At 42.4% G+C, this 16,934-nt stretch overlaps 1 protein-coding gene across 2 annotated transcripts in view; it reads right to left on the reverse strand.

The window, feature by feature from the left end:
* The window catches only part of FNDC3A (fibronectin type III domain containing 3A), a 379,001-nt gene that overhangs the window by 232,672 nt on the left and 129,395 nt on the right, over positions 1-16,934 (reverse strand). For both annotated transcript variants that reach the window (XM_030200475.1, XM_030200477.1), the window contains exon 5: positions 9,159-9,393. In XM_030200475.1, coding sequence (XP_030056335.1) covers positions 9,159-9,393 — 235 coding nt within the window. The remainder of the gene's footprint in view (positions 1-9,158; positions 9,394-16,934) is intronic.

Raw genomic sequence — 16,934 nt, forward strand, 5'->3', positions numbered from 1 at the left:
GTTCCTGGAGGGACCAGCTTCCTTGGGTGTGAAGCCCATCGACATGAGCTCCCCACCCCAGGAGAAACGCATCCGTGGTCAGCACCTTTTGTGGCTGAGGAATTTGGAAAGGACGTCCCAGAGTCAAATTGGACCAAATCGTCCACCAATACAGGGATTTGAGAAAACTCGTGGACAGGTGGATCACATCTTCTAGATCCCCAGCAGCCTGAAACCACTGGGAAGCTAGGGTCCATTGGGCAGATCTCATGTGAAGGCGGGCCATGGGAGTCACATGAACTGTGGAGGCCATGTGGCCCAGCAATCTCAACATCTGCCGAGCTGTGATCTGCTGTGACGCTCGCACCCGCGAGACGAGGGACAACAAGTTGTTGGCTCTCGCCTCTGGGAGATAGGCGCGAGCCGTCCGAGAATCCAGCAGAGCTCCTATGAATTCAAGTTTCTGCACTGGGAGAAGCTGGGACTTTGGATAATTTATCACAAACCCCAGTAGCTCCAGGAGGCGAATAGTCATCTGCATGGACTGCAGGGCTCCTGCCTCGGATGTGTTCTTCACCAGCCAATCGTCGAGATATGGGAACACGTGTACCCCCAGCCTGCGAAGTGCCGCTGCTACTACAGCCAAGCACTTCGTGAACACCCTGGGCGCAGAGGCGAGCCCAAAGGGTAGCACACAGTACTGGAAGTGACGTGTGCCCAGCTGAAATCGCAGATACTGTCTGTGAGCTGGCAGTATCGGGATGTGAATGTAGGCGTCCTTCAAGTCCAGAGAGCATAGCCAATCGTTTTCCTGAATCATGGGAAGAAGGGTGCCCAGGGAAAGCATCCTGAACTTTTCTTTGACCAGATGTTTGTTCAGGGCCCTTAGGTCTAGGATGGGACGCATCCCCCCTGTTTTCTTTTCCACAAGGAAGTACCTGGAATAGAATCCCAGCCCTTCTTGCCCAGATGGCACGGGCTCGACCGCATTGGCGCTGAGAAGGGCGGAGAGTTCCTCTGCAAGTACCTGCTTGTGCTGGAAGCTGTAAGACTGAGCTCCCGGTGGACAATTTGGAGGTTTTGAGGCCAAATTGAGGGTGTATCCTTGCCGGACTATTTGGAGAACCCACTGATCGGAGGTTATGAGAGGCCACCTTTGGTGAAAAGCTTTCAACCTCCCTCCGACTGGCAGGTCGCCCAGCACTGACACTTGGATGTCGGCTATGCTCTGCTGGAGCCAGTCAAAAGCTCGTCCCTTGCTTTTGCTGGGGAGCCGAGGGGCCTTGCTGAGGCGCACGCTGCTGACGAGAGCGAGTGCGCTGGGGCTTAGACTGGGCCGCAGGCTGTCGAGAAGGAGGATTGTACCTACGCTTGCCAGAAGAGTAGGGAACAGTCTTCCTTCCCCCCAAAAATCTTCTACCTGTAGAGGTAGAGGCTGAAGGCTGCCGGCGGGAGAACTTGTCGAATGCGGTGTCCCGCTGGTGGAGCTGCTCTACCACCTGCTCGACTTTTTCTCCAAAAATGTTATCCGCACGGCAAGGCGAGTCCGCAATCCGCTGCTGGATTCTATTCTCCAGGTCGGAGGCACGCAGCCATGAGAGTCTGCGCATCACCACACCTTGAGCAGCGGCCCTGGACGCAACATCAAAGGTGTCATACACCCCTCTGGCCAGGAATTTTCTGCACGCCTTCAGCTGCCTGACCACCTCCTGAAATGGCTTGGCCTGCTCAGGGGGGAGCGTATCCACCAAGCCCGCCAACTGCCGCACATTGTTCCGCATGTGTATGCTCGTGTAGAGCTGGTAAGACTGAATTTTGGCCACGAGCATAGAAGAATGGTAGGCCTTCCTCCCAAAGGAGTCCAAGGTTCTAGAGTCCTTGCCCGGGGGCGCCGAAGCATGCTCCCTAGAACTCTTGGCCTTCTTTAGGGCCAAATCCACAACTCCAGAGTCGTGAGGCAACTGAGTACGCATCAGCTCTGGGTCCCCATGGATCCGGTACTGGGACTCAATCTTCTTGGGAATGTGGGGGTTAGTTAAAGGCTTGGTCCAGTTCGCCAGCAATGTCTTTTTTAGGACATGATGCATGGGTACTGTGGACGCTTCCTTAGGTGGAGAAGGATAGTCCAGGAGCTCAAACATTTCAGCCCTGGGCTCGTCCTGAGGCCAGAAGTGACTAGATCTATCTCTGGGGTCCTCCACTGTTGGAATATTCAATGAACTACAGAGAAGCTGAGGGACCATTCACGAGGCTAAAGGACGCTGCTCAATTTGTCTGCTACACCATTTTGTTTGCCAACTAGGTAAACAGCTCCAGAGATATTTTGAGAAGCTGCCCAAGTCCATATCTATGTTGCTTGCCGACAGAGATGGTAAGAACCTGTTCTTCCTTGCTTGTTCAGGTAATACATGGCTGTCCATGCAAATTAGTACCTAATTGAGAATGCAGGCTTAGAAGGTTTGAGAGCACTCCCAACCGCTCGCAATTCCAGGAGGATGATATATTGTCGTATGGCAGGCTCAATGTGGCCTACAAATTGCTAAAAAGGCGGTTACAAAATTTAGATTTGTAGAAGTCTAGTACATAATACAGAAGTACAATAAACGCTTAGGTTGATATGTTTGCATATTGTGAGAGAGGTTAATATTATTGTTTTCCATTTCTGAACTTTTCGTGATGTATGGTGTTGTAGGATTAGGCAGATCCAGGGGGGAAAGACTTCTTGAAAAGATGTGTTTTCACTTTTTTCTAAATTGTAGGTAGTTTTCTGTGCGTTTCAGGTCTTTGGGTAGTGAGTTCCAAAGTTGTGAGCCTATAAAGGTGAGGCTGGTGGCATGTGAAGATTTGTATTTTATACCTTTGCAATTGGGATAGTGAAGGGTTAGGTAGGTTCTTGCTGTTCTCGTCACGTTTCTTATTGGCAGATCGATGAGTTCCATCATGCAATCTGGTGCGAGTCCGTAGATGATTCTGTGGACTATTGTGCATATTTTGAATGTTATGCGAGCATTACTAGGAAGCCAATGTAATATAACAGAGGTCTGTGGCCTGGATAGAGTTTTTGAAGTATATGTATGTTTTTATTTTTATTTTTTTAATTAGGTCGGTCACTTCATCAACTTTAACAAATTATTTCCACGACAAGGGAGTCCACTAGATGCTCCTGGACAGAAAATTTGATGTCCAAGACTCTGAGCCAGGGAAAGATGCCGCATTGCTACTCCTAAGGCGGAAATGCATGAAGAGACATCAAAGGCTTGTTTTGCCAGATATGTATGACAATACAAAAGCTTCCTGTGAAGCTTATGGAATTCAGCCTTCTCAGGAGGAAGGAATTCTGCAAAAGAGAGAGCACTCTGTATTAGAGATTTTAAGTAAATAGTAAAGTTGGTAATCTGATATGCCATTGGTTAGCTTTGAAACCTGAAATGTTTTTCTGCTAAAGGAGTACAATGTTCTAGCTTCTCTGCCTGGAAAAGAAGAAGCACAAGCTCATGTACTACAAGTGCGTTTTAAAGCATATTCCACATGATGAGGTAACTGAGTTTTCTCAAACCCAGTGCTTTTTTGTATTGTATATATTGTACAAATTTTCTTTGAGGCAACTTAACCATTAGTGGAGTCTCCCAGTTTTTGATTACAGTATTTTTCAGAATTGTATGAAATGGAACAGTGATTCCTTCTCTAGGAGGAGAGCCATAATCTAGAACCTCAAAGAGTTCTGAACGAGGCTCTTTCTCTGTTTCCAATTTGAAAGGTATGCCTTGAGCCATTTCATGGACAAAGCCAGGAAAGGATATACTTTCTGAAGGAAACTTATGTCTCTCAATGGCAGAGAAAGATCAGATGGGATGCTCTCCTGGGATCCTGATCTGTCTCCCAGGAGAGGTCAGAGTGACTCTTCAAAGTACTGTTCATGGGAAATATGTGGAATAGACTGTCAACAAGAGCTTCGGCTCTGCGTTGAGGCAGATGAGAGTCCAAGGTTGGAAAAAGTTCCTCTGCTGTTAACGCATGTGTCAGTCGGGTTTGGTCTGCCCAGACGTTCATTCTCCCGTATCGACGGGCTGGGCAAAGGCTGGCACAAACACCCTGTAAGCCTGTACAGACTGCAAATGCAGCCACTGCGGCATGGATGCTTCCCATGCATCAAGGACATCGATGCAGAGGAGGTATTGGCAGAGTGCCTGGAGGGAAAACGATCGCAACATTTCTTAGGTTTTTACACTGCAGGTACTTTTATGTATGCAGCATCAATGAAGAGGATGTAGAGTGCTTACAGGGTTGAGGTACAGAGTCTGACATCAGACTCTCTTGATGCTGCATTGGTCCACCTGATGTCGATGCCAACATAGATGCAGGTTCTACATGGAGTGCCAAATCCCATGCCATGCTCCATGCAGATGCCAATGCAGAACCAAAAAGCTTTTCACACTGCGGGTTTTAAGGGTCCTTGCTTGCATGTGCAGGCAGAGGCTACATTGTGTGTCCCAGTGCTCTGGACCCAAGCTCTAAACACACCATTTATGGGAGTCTGTGCCTAAAATAATCAAGTACACTTCTTAAAGCCATTTGGCATCATCATTGATATTGGGGGGGGGGGGGGGGTGGAAAACGGCTGATGCAAGATCAAAAGGCTCTATGTCCCGAGAGCTCAACTAGTTGCGTACCTGAAAATGGTTGATACTTCCCAGGCAAAAGAAGGGCTCAGAGCTCAGAAGCCCCAAAGGGCAAAAAATGAAAAATAATTTGAAAAAAATAAATTGAACAAAAGTTATATAGAAAAGAAAAAATATGAAGAAAATTTTCCCGAAAAAAGGGAAGATACCAAAAAGCAAAAGTCTGACGTGCTGAAGAGAGATCAGAAAACCAACCTCTCTGTTCCGAGGAAAATGACAGACTGCTTGTCGGGCAGGAAAGCACCCACGCATGCACAGTGGGGGCACTGCCTCAAAGATTTAAAGTGACAATGCACTTGGCAGTGTCCACACCAGGCTCCATGGATGACATTACCCACATGTGAGAATATTATGCCTGCTTGTCCTTGGAGAAAATAAGACTACTCCAAAAAATGTCATGAACCAAACTCTTCTGAGCTGGAAAAGAGAAAAATCAAGGAAATCTGCTAAGGAAGAGAAGATGAATTCATCTTTCTCAATGCTCCAAGGATGAGAATACAATACCCAAAGAAATACAATAAAGCTAAGTTACTCATCTGTAGCAGATGTTCTCCAAGGACAGCAGGCCCAGTATTCTTACACATGGGCAACATCATCCAATGGAGCCTGGTGTGGATGCTGGTACCTCAATCTTATGGAATAGCTGAAGACAAATCCAAGGGAATGAGGGAGGATATGCGAGACTACTGGACCTGCTGTCCTTGGAAAACATATACTACAGATGAGTAACTTCACTGTCTGTGATGACAAACAGAACCAATGTATTTTCACATGTGGGAATCCTTAGCTACCATGCTCACTGAAAACAGCAATACTAAGACAATAGGGACTCGAAATGCCAAGGCCTTAAAGTCAAATATCATGAAACTAAATAAAAACTGATTGTAAAGGTATAGGCTGGAAAAGAACAAAATAGGGCCTACGAGGGTGGAATTGGATTCTACACACAAATTCTGAAGGATTGTCTGACCAAACAAGCTGTCATATTGGGTGTCCTGTTCAAGAACTTAGGATGTTTGCGAAGGAGTACTCTGTTGTGATGAAACTTTGTATAAGGTGCATCCACTACTAAGGCCTTAAGCTCACCGATTCTACAAGCTGAAGACACTAGGAAGAGAAAAAAAGAGGTCTTTGTGCCATAAAGCCACATTGAGCCTGCAAATAGGTGGGAAAATGTGGGATACAAATGTAATAAATAAATAAGGCACAAAACTAAAGAAAATTATACTGTATTTTTTCACAGAACAGGATATTTCTTAATGGCTCTGCAGATAAATGATGGTTCTCCACAACATAAAAAATCATAAACTCACATGGTGATTCTTCTAAAACTTCTAGAAGTTTTACTGAGCTGGAAATGCTTTTTCTGTGTGAACTTTGTTTGATGTCACTCCAGTTGTGTAAGGTCTTGTACTTCTTCGTGCCATTGGAGAATCTGACTTCTGCCCAAAAAAATATAACTGTCCTACTGATCCACTCCCCCATCAAGCTGTCAATCAAAAGGTGAGATGCAATGGAAAAAGGAACGCAGAGGCACAGAAATCGACACTGGCCTTCAATGTAGCATGGTTTTGAGAGCTCAAAAGTTTTTGGCAGTCACCTATATTCTTGAAGTGTCTGACAGCCATTCATTTTCTCAATGCTGGATGGGGTGATTCAGCCTTAAATGAAGTCACGATACACCCCTGGTGACTCGAGGATGTGGCATTTCATATTATGCTCTCTTCTACTTTGGCATTGGCAATCTGAAGAGGAGTTGGTTAGTAGGATCAATAAGAACCTCACTTGGAATTTACTGGGGTCAATTTCTGACCTCCTAACCGATGAGGTCAGTGTGCCTTACTAGGTGGCTGGCCATCTCTGCACATTATGGATGCTCTTTTCTGCCAGAGGCCATCTTGTTCACTTTTGAACTCCTATGTAAACCTAGTCACTGTTTGGTTTCCTTGCAGAGCTTGTTTTTAACTGCTTGGTGTCATTTATTTGGTCGCCTGTTTGTCACTGGATCTTTTCATTTTGTTAGCTGATACTGCTCCAGTCCCTGCAGCAGGGGCTTAGCCACGGGCAGGCCTGGGCCCACCCAATTTGGGGTCAGGCCCGCCCAGCAGCAGTGTTCCTTCCTGCACAGCGATTCCGGCTACAGGCTCGGCTCGCAGCAATTCCCATACGCTGCCTGCTGGCTGCCGCTCAACGATCTCCTTGCAACTACTAAGCGCTAACCCGGAAGCCTCTCCCTCTGCAGAGCATGTAAAATATTAAATATCTATAATAGGAGCATTTAGTTTTAACCTAGCAATTCTTTCCTACTATTTTTTTCTCTCATGCTCAACTGAAACCAGGTTAGAATTTGGAACTATGAGCCTTCACTCCCACTACTGGAAGATTTTTTTCTCATCTATTTGATAGTCCCCTCTACCCCCCCCCCCCCCTCCCCCCACCAACACACACACACCCAGTGGGTCACTGTAGCAACCACAAATGACTGGGGACCATGTAGCCTGGCACCCTTCATCATAGTAAAATTGTGGGACTTGACTCCTGCTTTCTAGGTTTCATTCCCACATTATGACCACAAAGTCCTCCTCCCCCAGGGCTGAGAAAACTTTCTTTACAGCATTCCTGATCCAAAAATCTAACCAGGGGCTTTCTACATGGTAGAGTACATTAGTTAGCATACAAACCACTGGAAAGGCCTTGTAACAGACGTTCTTGCAAGACAGCAGATCAATAAGCCACACAAATGGGTCACATGGTTTGTAATGGTGCCAGCACAAGGCATTACCCACAGCTTTCTACTAAACTCCTGGACATGATGTCTTGCACACCAATGGCTTTATAGTTTCTTTTTAGTTAAAGGAGAATCTAACTTTTTCTCCCTTCGTAAGAAGTTGAAGGCATTCCTGTTTGTTGGAATATATGCTTAGGAAGAATTGGTTGACTTAAAGAGGATGTTTAATATGCATTTTTTTTGTTTTATGTTGAAGCACATTTTAGAGAGAATCATTAGCATTTTGGTTAAGGAGTGTGTCTTGTGTTGTCCATTTTTCCCTATGATTATTTCCCTATAATCATCTAAAATAAAGAATTGGCAGATGCAAATTTTTATAAATACAAGTGCAACCAAGCTTAATATGGAAAGCAAGACTAGCAAGGAAAGAAAGATCAACTCTTTACAGGGAAGTGGGTGGGATGTGACTATTTGCTGTCTATAGAAAATACCTAGCAGACACAATTTTTAGTCTCCTGTGTGACTTGTCTGTTTTTCAACAGAAAAGTAGACTTAGATGTGTAATCAATATAGCCACTACTCTACTGTTAAAAGAAGATAATTTCATAACAGGATGCATATGTCAAAATTCCAAATAAACACGTAGTTTATGACAACCAGTTGATGTATTAACAAGTAAGGAAAGCATACAGAGCATGGCTCATGGAATTCTTTCCAATCCCTCTATGTACAAACATACATATGTTTGTAGCTGTGTTGTCTCTGTTTGTACTTACATTAGAGAAAACAGACGGACAGACCTGTGAAGGTGGCAGTTTTTTTGGGGGGGGGGGAGGGGAAGTTGTGGGTGATGGAGTAGTTGTGGACAGGAAATATTGGGAGGGGGAGGTTGTTGCAAGTACTGTGGTAATTGTGGAGCGGTGGTTTGGGGGGAGGGGTAGTTGTGGAGGAGCAGTTTAAGGGGTGGAAGTTATTTTGAGTGCTGGACTAGTTGTGGAACAGTAGCTTATTTAAAATGTTTATATTCTACCATGCTAAACATTCTGAATGGATTACAATTCAACATATCAGACAAAATATACATACAACTAGTTAAATTACAGACATAGCACCAGAAATTTAGAGGTCGGCATGGGGTAACAGGATGGATTTTGGAAGATAGGTGGTGTAGGTTTAGTGGCTGGGGGTGTAAGTAGTTGAGGGGCAGTTTTTAGGGTGTTAGGGTAGTTATGGAGATGATATTGAGGAGGTACCTAGAGGGATCAGGGTAATGGGGGGGAGGGGGGGAATACCTTGGGAGTAGGGTTAGTTGAAGGTGAAGGGTAGTTTTGAAAGGTGCAGGAAGTTGGGTGATGGGCTGGTTGTTGGGGGAGGGGACATAGAAAGTTTGTGTTGCAGAAGCAGAAATGTTCTCTCACAGAATGATAGTGGAGCTTATTTCTGTGGAATCCACAGTTCAATCTGGTCCATTTTTTAATTTAAATGTGCCTGGTTTTTCCCACATGCCAACTTTGATACAATTCCATTAAATTTTCAGAGTTATTTTGTCCCCAGACAGACAGACATCCATTCTCAATATTGGGTTGAAAACAGAAATAAATGTAAGAAAATACTTTTAATTTGCACAAAATAAATGGCTTGATGTAGAACTCAAGCGAGCACTTACTTAAGTACTGAAAACATGTGTAATACTCTAGGTGTCACTGAACCCTAAAGCTTTTTTGGATTTCAAAAATTCTTTTGGATGACTGGAAATTTCCATCATTACTTACCCGGATCTCCATATACCTGTGAAGTATGGTACTGTGGTGTGTACTGAGTTGCCATATCTCCAGCACCAGTCACTGATGAATATACATGGCGTGGAGGTGGGGGCATCACGGTAGAAAGAGGAATGAAGCCGGGCAGGGGAGGAGGTGGCCGGTGCATCACCGTATGATTGCTTGGGTGGAATTCTGGAGGCTGAGGAACCACAACAACTCGACGAACCCCATTATCTTCAATGACCTGAATAATCCATACGAGAGAAAAACAAATCAGACACAAACATAAGGCATAAAGAAGGTAATTTTACAAAGCATTTTCCATATGTAAAACATGTTTTACACACAGGAATTGGCTGTTCTAAAACTACATGTGCGTATATAAGTATACAAGTGCATATGCCAACAAGAACATGTGTAGTTTTATATAGGCTGCGCACTGGTGTTCCTGGATCAGCATCTGGATGGAGTTAAAGCATATAAATAGAGCAGTCCTTTCTTCTCTTGTGACACACCTGACAATGTTCATGTATGTGACACATCGAACACTAACATTCACAGCTGAACAAAGCACACCTAAATATTTCATTGTTTGACTAAGTTTGATATGAATTTGCAGGGATAATTCGGCACAGATACACTATTTGGAATTACAACATGACTCCATGAAATTATGGTTCTGTGTCCCTGAAATGATAATACCATCACTTTTTGGGTTTTATTTTGTCATTTTGATTAATATAGCCAATCCTATATACTAAAATTTAGGAAAGGGATGGTGAATAAGACTGAAAACACAATAATGTCTTTATATCACTCCATGGTGCGTCCACACCTTGAGTATTGCATTCAGTTCTGGTCGCCGTATCTTAAAACAAAAAGATATAGCGGAATTAGAAAAGGTTCAAAGAAGAGTGACCAAAATGATAACGGGAATGGAACTCCTCTTGTATGAGGAAAGGCTAAAGAGGTTAGGGCTCTTCAATTTGGAAAAGAGACAGCTGAGGGGAGATATGATTGAGGTCCACAAAATCCTGAGTGGTATAGAACAAGTAGAAGTAAATCAATTTTTTACTTGTTCCAAACGTACAAAGACTAGGGGACACTTGAGGAAGTTACATGGAAATATTTTTAAAACAAATAGGAGGAAATATTTTTTCACTCAATGAATAGTTAAGCTATGGAACTCTTTGCCGGAGGATGTGGTAACAGCAGTTAGTGTATCTGGGTTTTAAAAAGGTTTGGACAAATTCCTGAAGGAAAAGTCCATAGTCTGCTATTGAGGCAGACATGGGAAGCAATTGCTTACCCTAGGATTTGTAGTATGGAGTGTTGCCATGATATGAGTTTCTCCCAGGTACTTGTGACCTGACTTGGCCACTGTTTGAAAAACAGGATACTGGGCTAGATGGACCATTGGTCTGACCCAGTATGGCTACTCTTATGTTAGTAAAGTCATAATGATTATATACATAAATGTGTGGGGAATCAAGTGATGGGTAGAAAGAGTTGATAGGATTGAAGGCTTGTGATGGGATGACCCAAGAGAGTTCTAATAACCAAAGATAAAAAAACACTTCAACATCTGATGCTTTCCCTCACAAAAAAATAAATAAATAACAAAAAAAAATGTTTGCTAAAAATAATCTTTAAAAGTAATTGTGTAAATTTGTGATTTAAAAATTTGAAAATTAAAAAATTTAAATCAAAGCTTTAGATGTAAGTGACGTTGAGACACCGAGCGTTCTAGTTTAAGCACTCTTTTTTGGCTTGACATTCTCCGTCCATGACATGCCCCCTAACAAAAAAAGCACTTAATGTGTGGTGAACTGCATGGTAACTGCAAAAACTACCACAAAGCCTCTTAATGACGTAGTGTGCTAGCAGTAAACCACACACTAAGCATTTAACACAGTTTAGCAAGAAGACCCCTAACTAAACTAAACTAGGTAAAATATGGGTGGAATTAACTCAGAAAGAGATAATGCCAGTATAAAAGATAAAAGCTGTGATTAAAAATAAACTGAATTCTTTTGTAAACACAATACCATTCTTGCTCCAACACTGCCAGATTTATTGTAATAGTATCATGCCTATAATTGGGTACTACTATTAATACAAATCAAGCTGGAAATCTACACATCCCATAATAACACAAAATTATAATTGTAACCTTTATCAGAACTCATGTCACAAAACTTTTCAAGTGGAATAATAGTCCACTCAGACTAAAACATATGGATTAAATTTTAAAACCAGACAAAGTAAAGATCTTAAAACTTTTCATCTAACCTCCTCAGTATCACCTCCACACTGATCTTCTCTCCATGGCAGATACAAATCAAAGTCAGGTATAGATATAAAGTAGTTAGAAAATCAAAAACACAGCTTCACACCTGCTGTGTATACCAGTGGATGTAGGAAAAAACCGTCACTCTACTAAAAAATGCAGTAGAGAATTCCTGTCGGTGAGTTTGGAGAACACTGTGGTTTTGAAATAATCCATTTTCTTCTCAATCCACACAACCAAAAATGAGATGCGTTCATCACATACCATTTCAAATCTGGGAGTGGCATTGATTAAGGAATCCCACAAATTCATGCAACGTCTCCATAGGACCCATCCAGATGCAAAAAAATGTCGTCTATAAATCGCTTCCAGCAGTGCACATGCTGAAAAAATACAGACGGATAGATCCACTTTTCCTCAAACGTGGCCATGAATAGGTTAGCAAATATGTGGGGGCAAATATGGCCTCCATTGCAATACTTGATTTCTGTTGAAAAAAAAAACTTTCCAACAAAGATGAAAAAGTTCCTACTCATGGCTATGTTACTAAGATTCACCAAAAATTCTGAAGGAATCATGTGTGAACGAGGCCTTTGTTCTAATGCTTCAAACAGAACATCCAACGCGTCCCTTTGTGGGATGCTCGTGTATATTGAACAAACGTCCAGCGTTAACATAATACCTGTGGTGCATAATTTATTGATTGGAGCGTATGAAGAAAATGGGTAGTATCTTTAAGGTATGATTTGATCGAAGCTAAGCATGGTTGTAGCTGTTTATCAATATACTGACATAAGCATTCCAATAGTGAATCTCTTACCGAGACGATGGGGCGCCCTGGGGGTTACTGTAAACGCTTATGTATTTTGGGTAGCAGGTAAAACATTGGAATTTTATGATTTAAAAATTTTAGTTCCTTGTCTGTCAGGAAACCATTTTTCCATCCTGCTTGTGTTAATGTCCCAATTTGTTTACATATTTCAAGGGAGGGATCCATGTCTAGTCCCACATAGTTATCGGCATTCTGTAGTTGAGAATATGCTTCCTTCATGTATTCTGATTTGTCTCATATAACTACAGCCCCTCCTTTGTCAGCATGACAAATCACTATATTAGGATCTTCTCTCAAAGTAGTTATAGCTTGTCTTTCCCATTTTGTCATGTTAAATCTCGTGTATCCCATAGACCATTCTAATTGGTCTATTTCCTTCAATACCATAGTTCTGAATATGCTGACAGCTGGATCCACTGGGCCTGGAAGCATCCACGATGATTTCTCTCATACTGTCGATCTATCTCCATACTGTTGACAATTTAAGATGTACAGTTTTGGAACAATTAAAACCCACGTTGAGAAGAGGCGATGTAAGTTGTCAATTAAGACAAATCGAGCAAAAATGGATTTTTTATTTCAACACAACGGAACCAGAGGGATTGAACATCAGGGTGGAGTGGTCAGCATTTTTTTGACCTACGATGGAGGTGTGCACGGATGTGACTCAAGGGATTGGTTTTTTCAAACCAGTGACGTAGATACTGGTGCTCAGGTTGGATTGGTTGATCGATAGGGTGGAGCCTGAACCGCTGATTATGAATTGTAGGCATGTGTCTGTCAGTTACCGGCTAGCTTTTGGGTTGCAGCCTAAGAAGACACAGGATGATATACTTGTCTAGAAACGGGGACTCCCTGTTGGGTTATGATTGGTGCTACTGAATGAGAGCGCAACACCACAGACATTGGAGTCAAGATAAGTAGTCAGCAGTATAAAGATATTAGAAGACTGCAAAGTAGTGCACAGGTTAGATATTCTGTGATCTTTGGAATTAGGAATTAACCTAATATTTGATCACCTATTTAGTTTAATTGAAATACTGTGGAGTTTTTTTTTAGCTAGATGATGTTGCGCTGGGCCAACGTCTTATAGTCTGATGGTCTCAGTCTGGCTGGGTTGTGTTACTGAAGCTTTTTCGCCACGTATATTAACACTGATTAAAGTCAGTAGAGTGACAGTTTTTTCCTACATCCACTGGTATACACAGCAGGTGTGAAGCTGTGTTTTTGATTTTCTAACTATCTAATTGAGAGCTTGAGTGTAATTCATAGATATAAAGTAGCACATATGAGTTTATCTTGTTGGGCAGACTGGATAGACCGTACAGGTCTTTTTCTGCTGTTACCTACTAGTGAGTGGAGGAGTGACCTAGTGTTTAGAGCACTGGTCTTAAAATCCAGAGGCGGCCAGTTCAAATCCCACTGCTGCTCCTTGGGCAAATCACTTAACCCTCCATTGCCTCAGGTACAAACTTAAGATTCTGAGCCCTCCAGGGACAGAGTAATATCCAATGTACCTGAATGTACCTCACCTTGAGCTACTACTGAAAACGGTGTGAGCAAAATCTAAATAAATAAATAAATGTATGTTATGTTACTTCCTTAATTCTCTCATAAACGCCTTCACATAGGCAAATGGGGTTTTTTTTTTTGTTCTCTTTCCTTCCCAGCAGATGGCAGCATACACATTCTAAAACATCTGAAGTAATGTTTCTCAACTTCTTCGAGCAAAGTACCCTTTAAGTCAAACAAATTTTTAAGTACCCCTAGACTCAAACCAGCAGAGATTTAAACACGGACATTTTATTGTTAAACAGTTAACTAACTTGGCAACATACGTAACAAATACAGATCATACATTACAGACCAAGACACAGCTGGCATGATCTATTATATTTCACTCTCATATAAACTGTTTGGCCCCTTGTGCTGTTTTTACAAACTGAGTAAAAATTAGTAATGAGATTGAGACAGGGCCTATTTATAAAAACAAAAGAAAAGAAAGTTCTCCACTTTTATGAAGTACTTTGTACTTTTTAAAGTTTATAAATAGGTCCCAATGAATCAAGTCATCTTTTCATACACATATTAATCTGCCTCCTCTCTCTATTGCACATCCCAGCTACCCTCAGCCAGTCTGCCCCCTCTCTCAAATCCCAGCTACCCTCAGCCACTCCTCCCCCCTCTCACACATCCCAGCTGCCCTCAGCCAGTCTGCCTCCCTTTTCTCTCTCACACATATCCTAGCTGCCCTCAGCCAGTCTGCTCCCTCTAACACATAGTAACAAAGTAAATGACAGCAGATAAAGACCCTTACGGTCTATCCAGTCTACCCAACAAGATAAACTGATTTACATGGTATGTGATACTTTATATGTATACCTGAGTTTGATTTGTCCTTGCCTTTCTCAGGGCAAAGACCGTATAAGTCTACCCAGCACTGTTCTTGTACTAAGTTCTGGAGCTAAAGATACAAAGAAAAGCGCAAGCGAAATAACCAATTACAGACCAGTAGCATCCATACCACTAATAACCAAAATAACCGAAGGGATGGTAACAAAACAACTTACAAACTATTTAAACAAGTTCTCAATACTGCATGATGCCCAATCAGGATTGGTTGACCACGGAATTCTATTGCACATACTTGAATATTTCGGCATTGGAGGAAATGTCCTAAACTGGTTCAAGGAGTTCCTAACTCTGCGCTCAAATCAAGTCACATCAAATTCAACTACGTCCGCTTCATGGACACCTGAATGTGGAGTACCGCAAGGATCACCCCTCTCACCAACCATTTTCAACATAATGATGATCCCATTGGCAAAACTTCTATCGAATCATAACATGAACCCATATATATACGCCGACGATGTAACAATATACATCCCTTTCAAACAAGACATCAAAGAAACATCCAAAGAAATTAACCAAAGTCTACACATTATGAACACCTGGGCAGATGCATTTCGATTGAAACTAAACGCAGAAAAAACTCAATGCCTAATACTCACCTCCCAATACAACACGAATGAATTTACCGCCTTAAACACACCAAAACTAAACCTTCCAATCTCAGAAACTTTAAAAATCCTTGGAGTCACTATTGATCGCCATCTAACACTAGAAACCCATGCAAACAACACAACCAAAAAGATGTTCTACTGCATGTGGAAACTGAAAAGAATAAGACCATTCTTCCCAAGATCCGTCTTTCGCAACCTAGTGCAATCCCTCGTACTCAGCCACCTGGATTACTGCAATTCACTATACGCAGGTTGTAAAGAGCAAATACTGAGGAAACTTCAAACAGCCCAGAACACAGCAACCAGACTCATCTTCGGAAAACCAAAATACGAAAGTGCAAAACCCTTACGAGAGAAGCTACACTGGCTCCCACTTAAGGAACGCATCACTTTTAAAGTATGCACACTAGTCCACAAAATTATTCACGGTGAAGCCCCAGCCTACATGTCTGACTTAATAGACCTACCACCCAGAAACGCTAAAAGATCATCTCAAACTTTCCTCAACCTCCACTTCCCTAACTGCAAAGGCATAAAGTACAAAGCGCTGCACGCATCAACCTTTTCCTACATGAGCACGCAATTCTGGAATATACTACCACGCAACTTGAAAACGATCCATGAACTAACCAACTTCCGCAAACTATTGAAGACCCATCTCTTTAACAAAATTTATTGTAAGGATTAAAACACATGAAGTCCACACTCACTGTTTCAGAAATACACCAATTCATTCTCTTCTGAATTCTCATTCCCCATAATTTTATCACATTTATACCGTTACTCACAGAAAATGTTATACCAAATGTTCTTTTGCTAACGTTTTATTACCCTATCAGTTTCCCGCTGTCTCTTTCCACTGTTCCATTGTTCTTTTCCTCGGTCCTACTCCCTTAATGATACTTTGACTTTGTCTCCGCATAACTTCTCATAATGTAATCCATAACTGAGTTGTAACAAATCGTACTTCCATCATTTACAATGTATTGTAAGCCACACTGAGCCCGCAAATAGGTGGGAAAATGTGGGATACAAATGCAACAAAATAAATAAAAAATAAATAATGTCAAAGCCCCTTAAAATTTACACTCCAGCCCATTTCTATCTGTTCAGTCACAATCAGGGCATAGACTGTAGAAGTCTGCCCAGCTCCCATTTTGTTTCCCAATTACCGGCATCGCCACCCAATCTCTGCTAAGATTCCGCAGAACCATTCCTTCTAAACAGGATTCCTTTGTGTTTATCCCACGCATGTTTGAATTCCATCACCGTTTTCATCTCCACCACCTCCCGCTGGAGGGCATTCCACATATCCACCACCCTCTCTGTGAAAAAATACTTCCTGACATTAGTCCTGAGTCTGCCCCCCTTCAACCTCAATTCATGTCCTCTAGTTCATCCGCCTTCCCGTCTCTGGAAAAAGGTAGGTTTGCGGATTAATACCTTTCAAATATTTGAACGTCTGTATCATATCACCCTTTTCTCCTTTCCTCTAAGGCAGTGATGGCGAACCTTTCAGAGACCGAGTGCCTAAACAGCAACTCAAAATCGAATTATTTATCGCAAAGTGCCGGTACTCATTATGGGCGGGGTTACCACATATGACTCCACTCCTATGTTAGCCACACCCCCTACAC

The sequence above is a fragment of the Microcaecilia unicolor genome, chromosome 4 (genome assembly GCF_901765095.1).
Source record: "Microcaecilia unicolor chromosome 4, aMicUni1.1, whole genome shotgun sequence".
In the NCBI taxonomy this organism is placed as follows: Eukaryota; Metazoa; Chordata; class Amphibia; order Gymnophiona; family Siphonopidae; genus Microcaecilia; species Microcaecilia unicolor.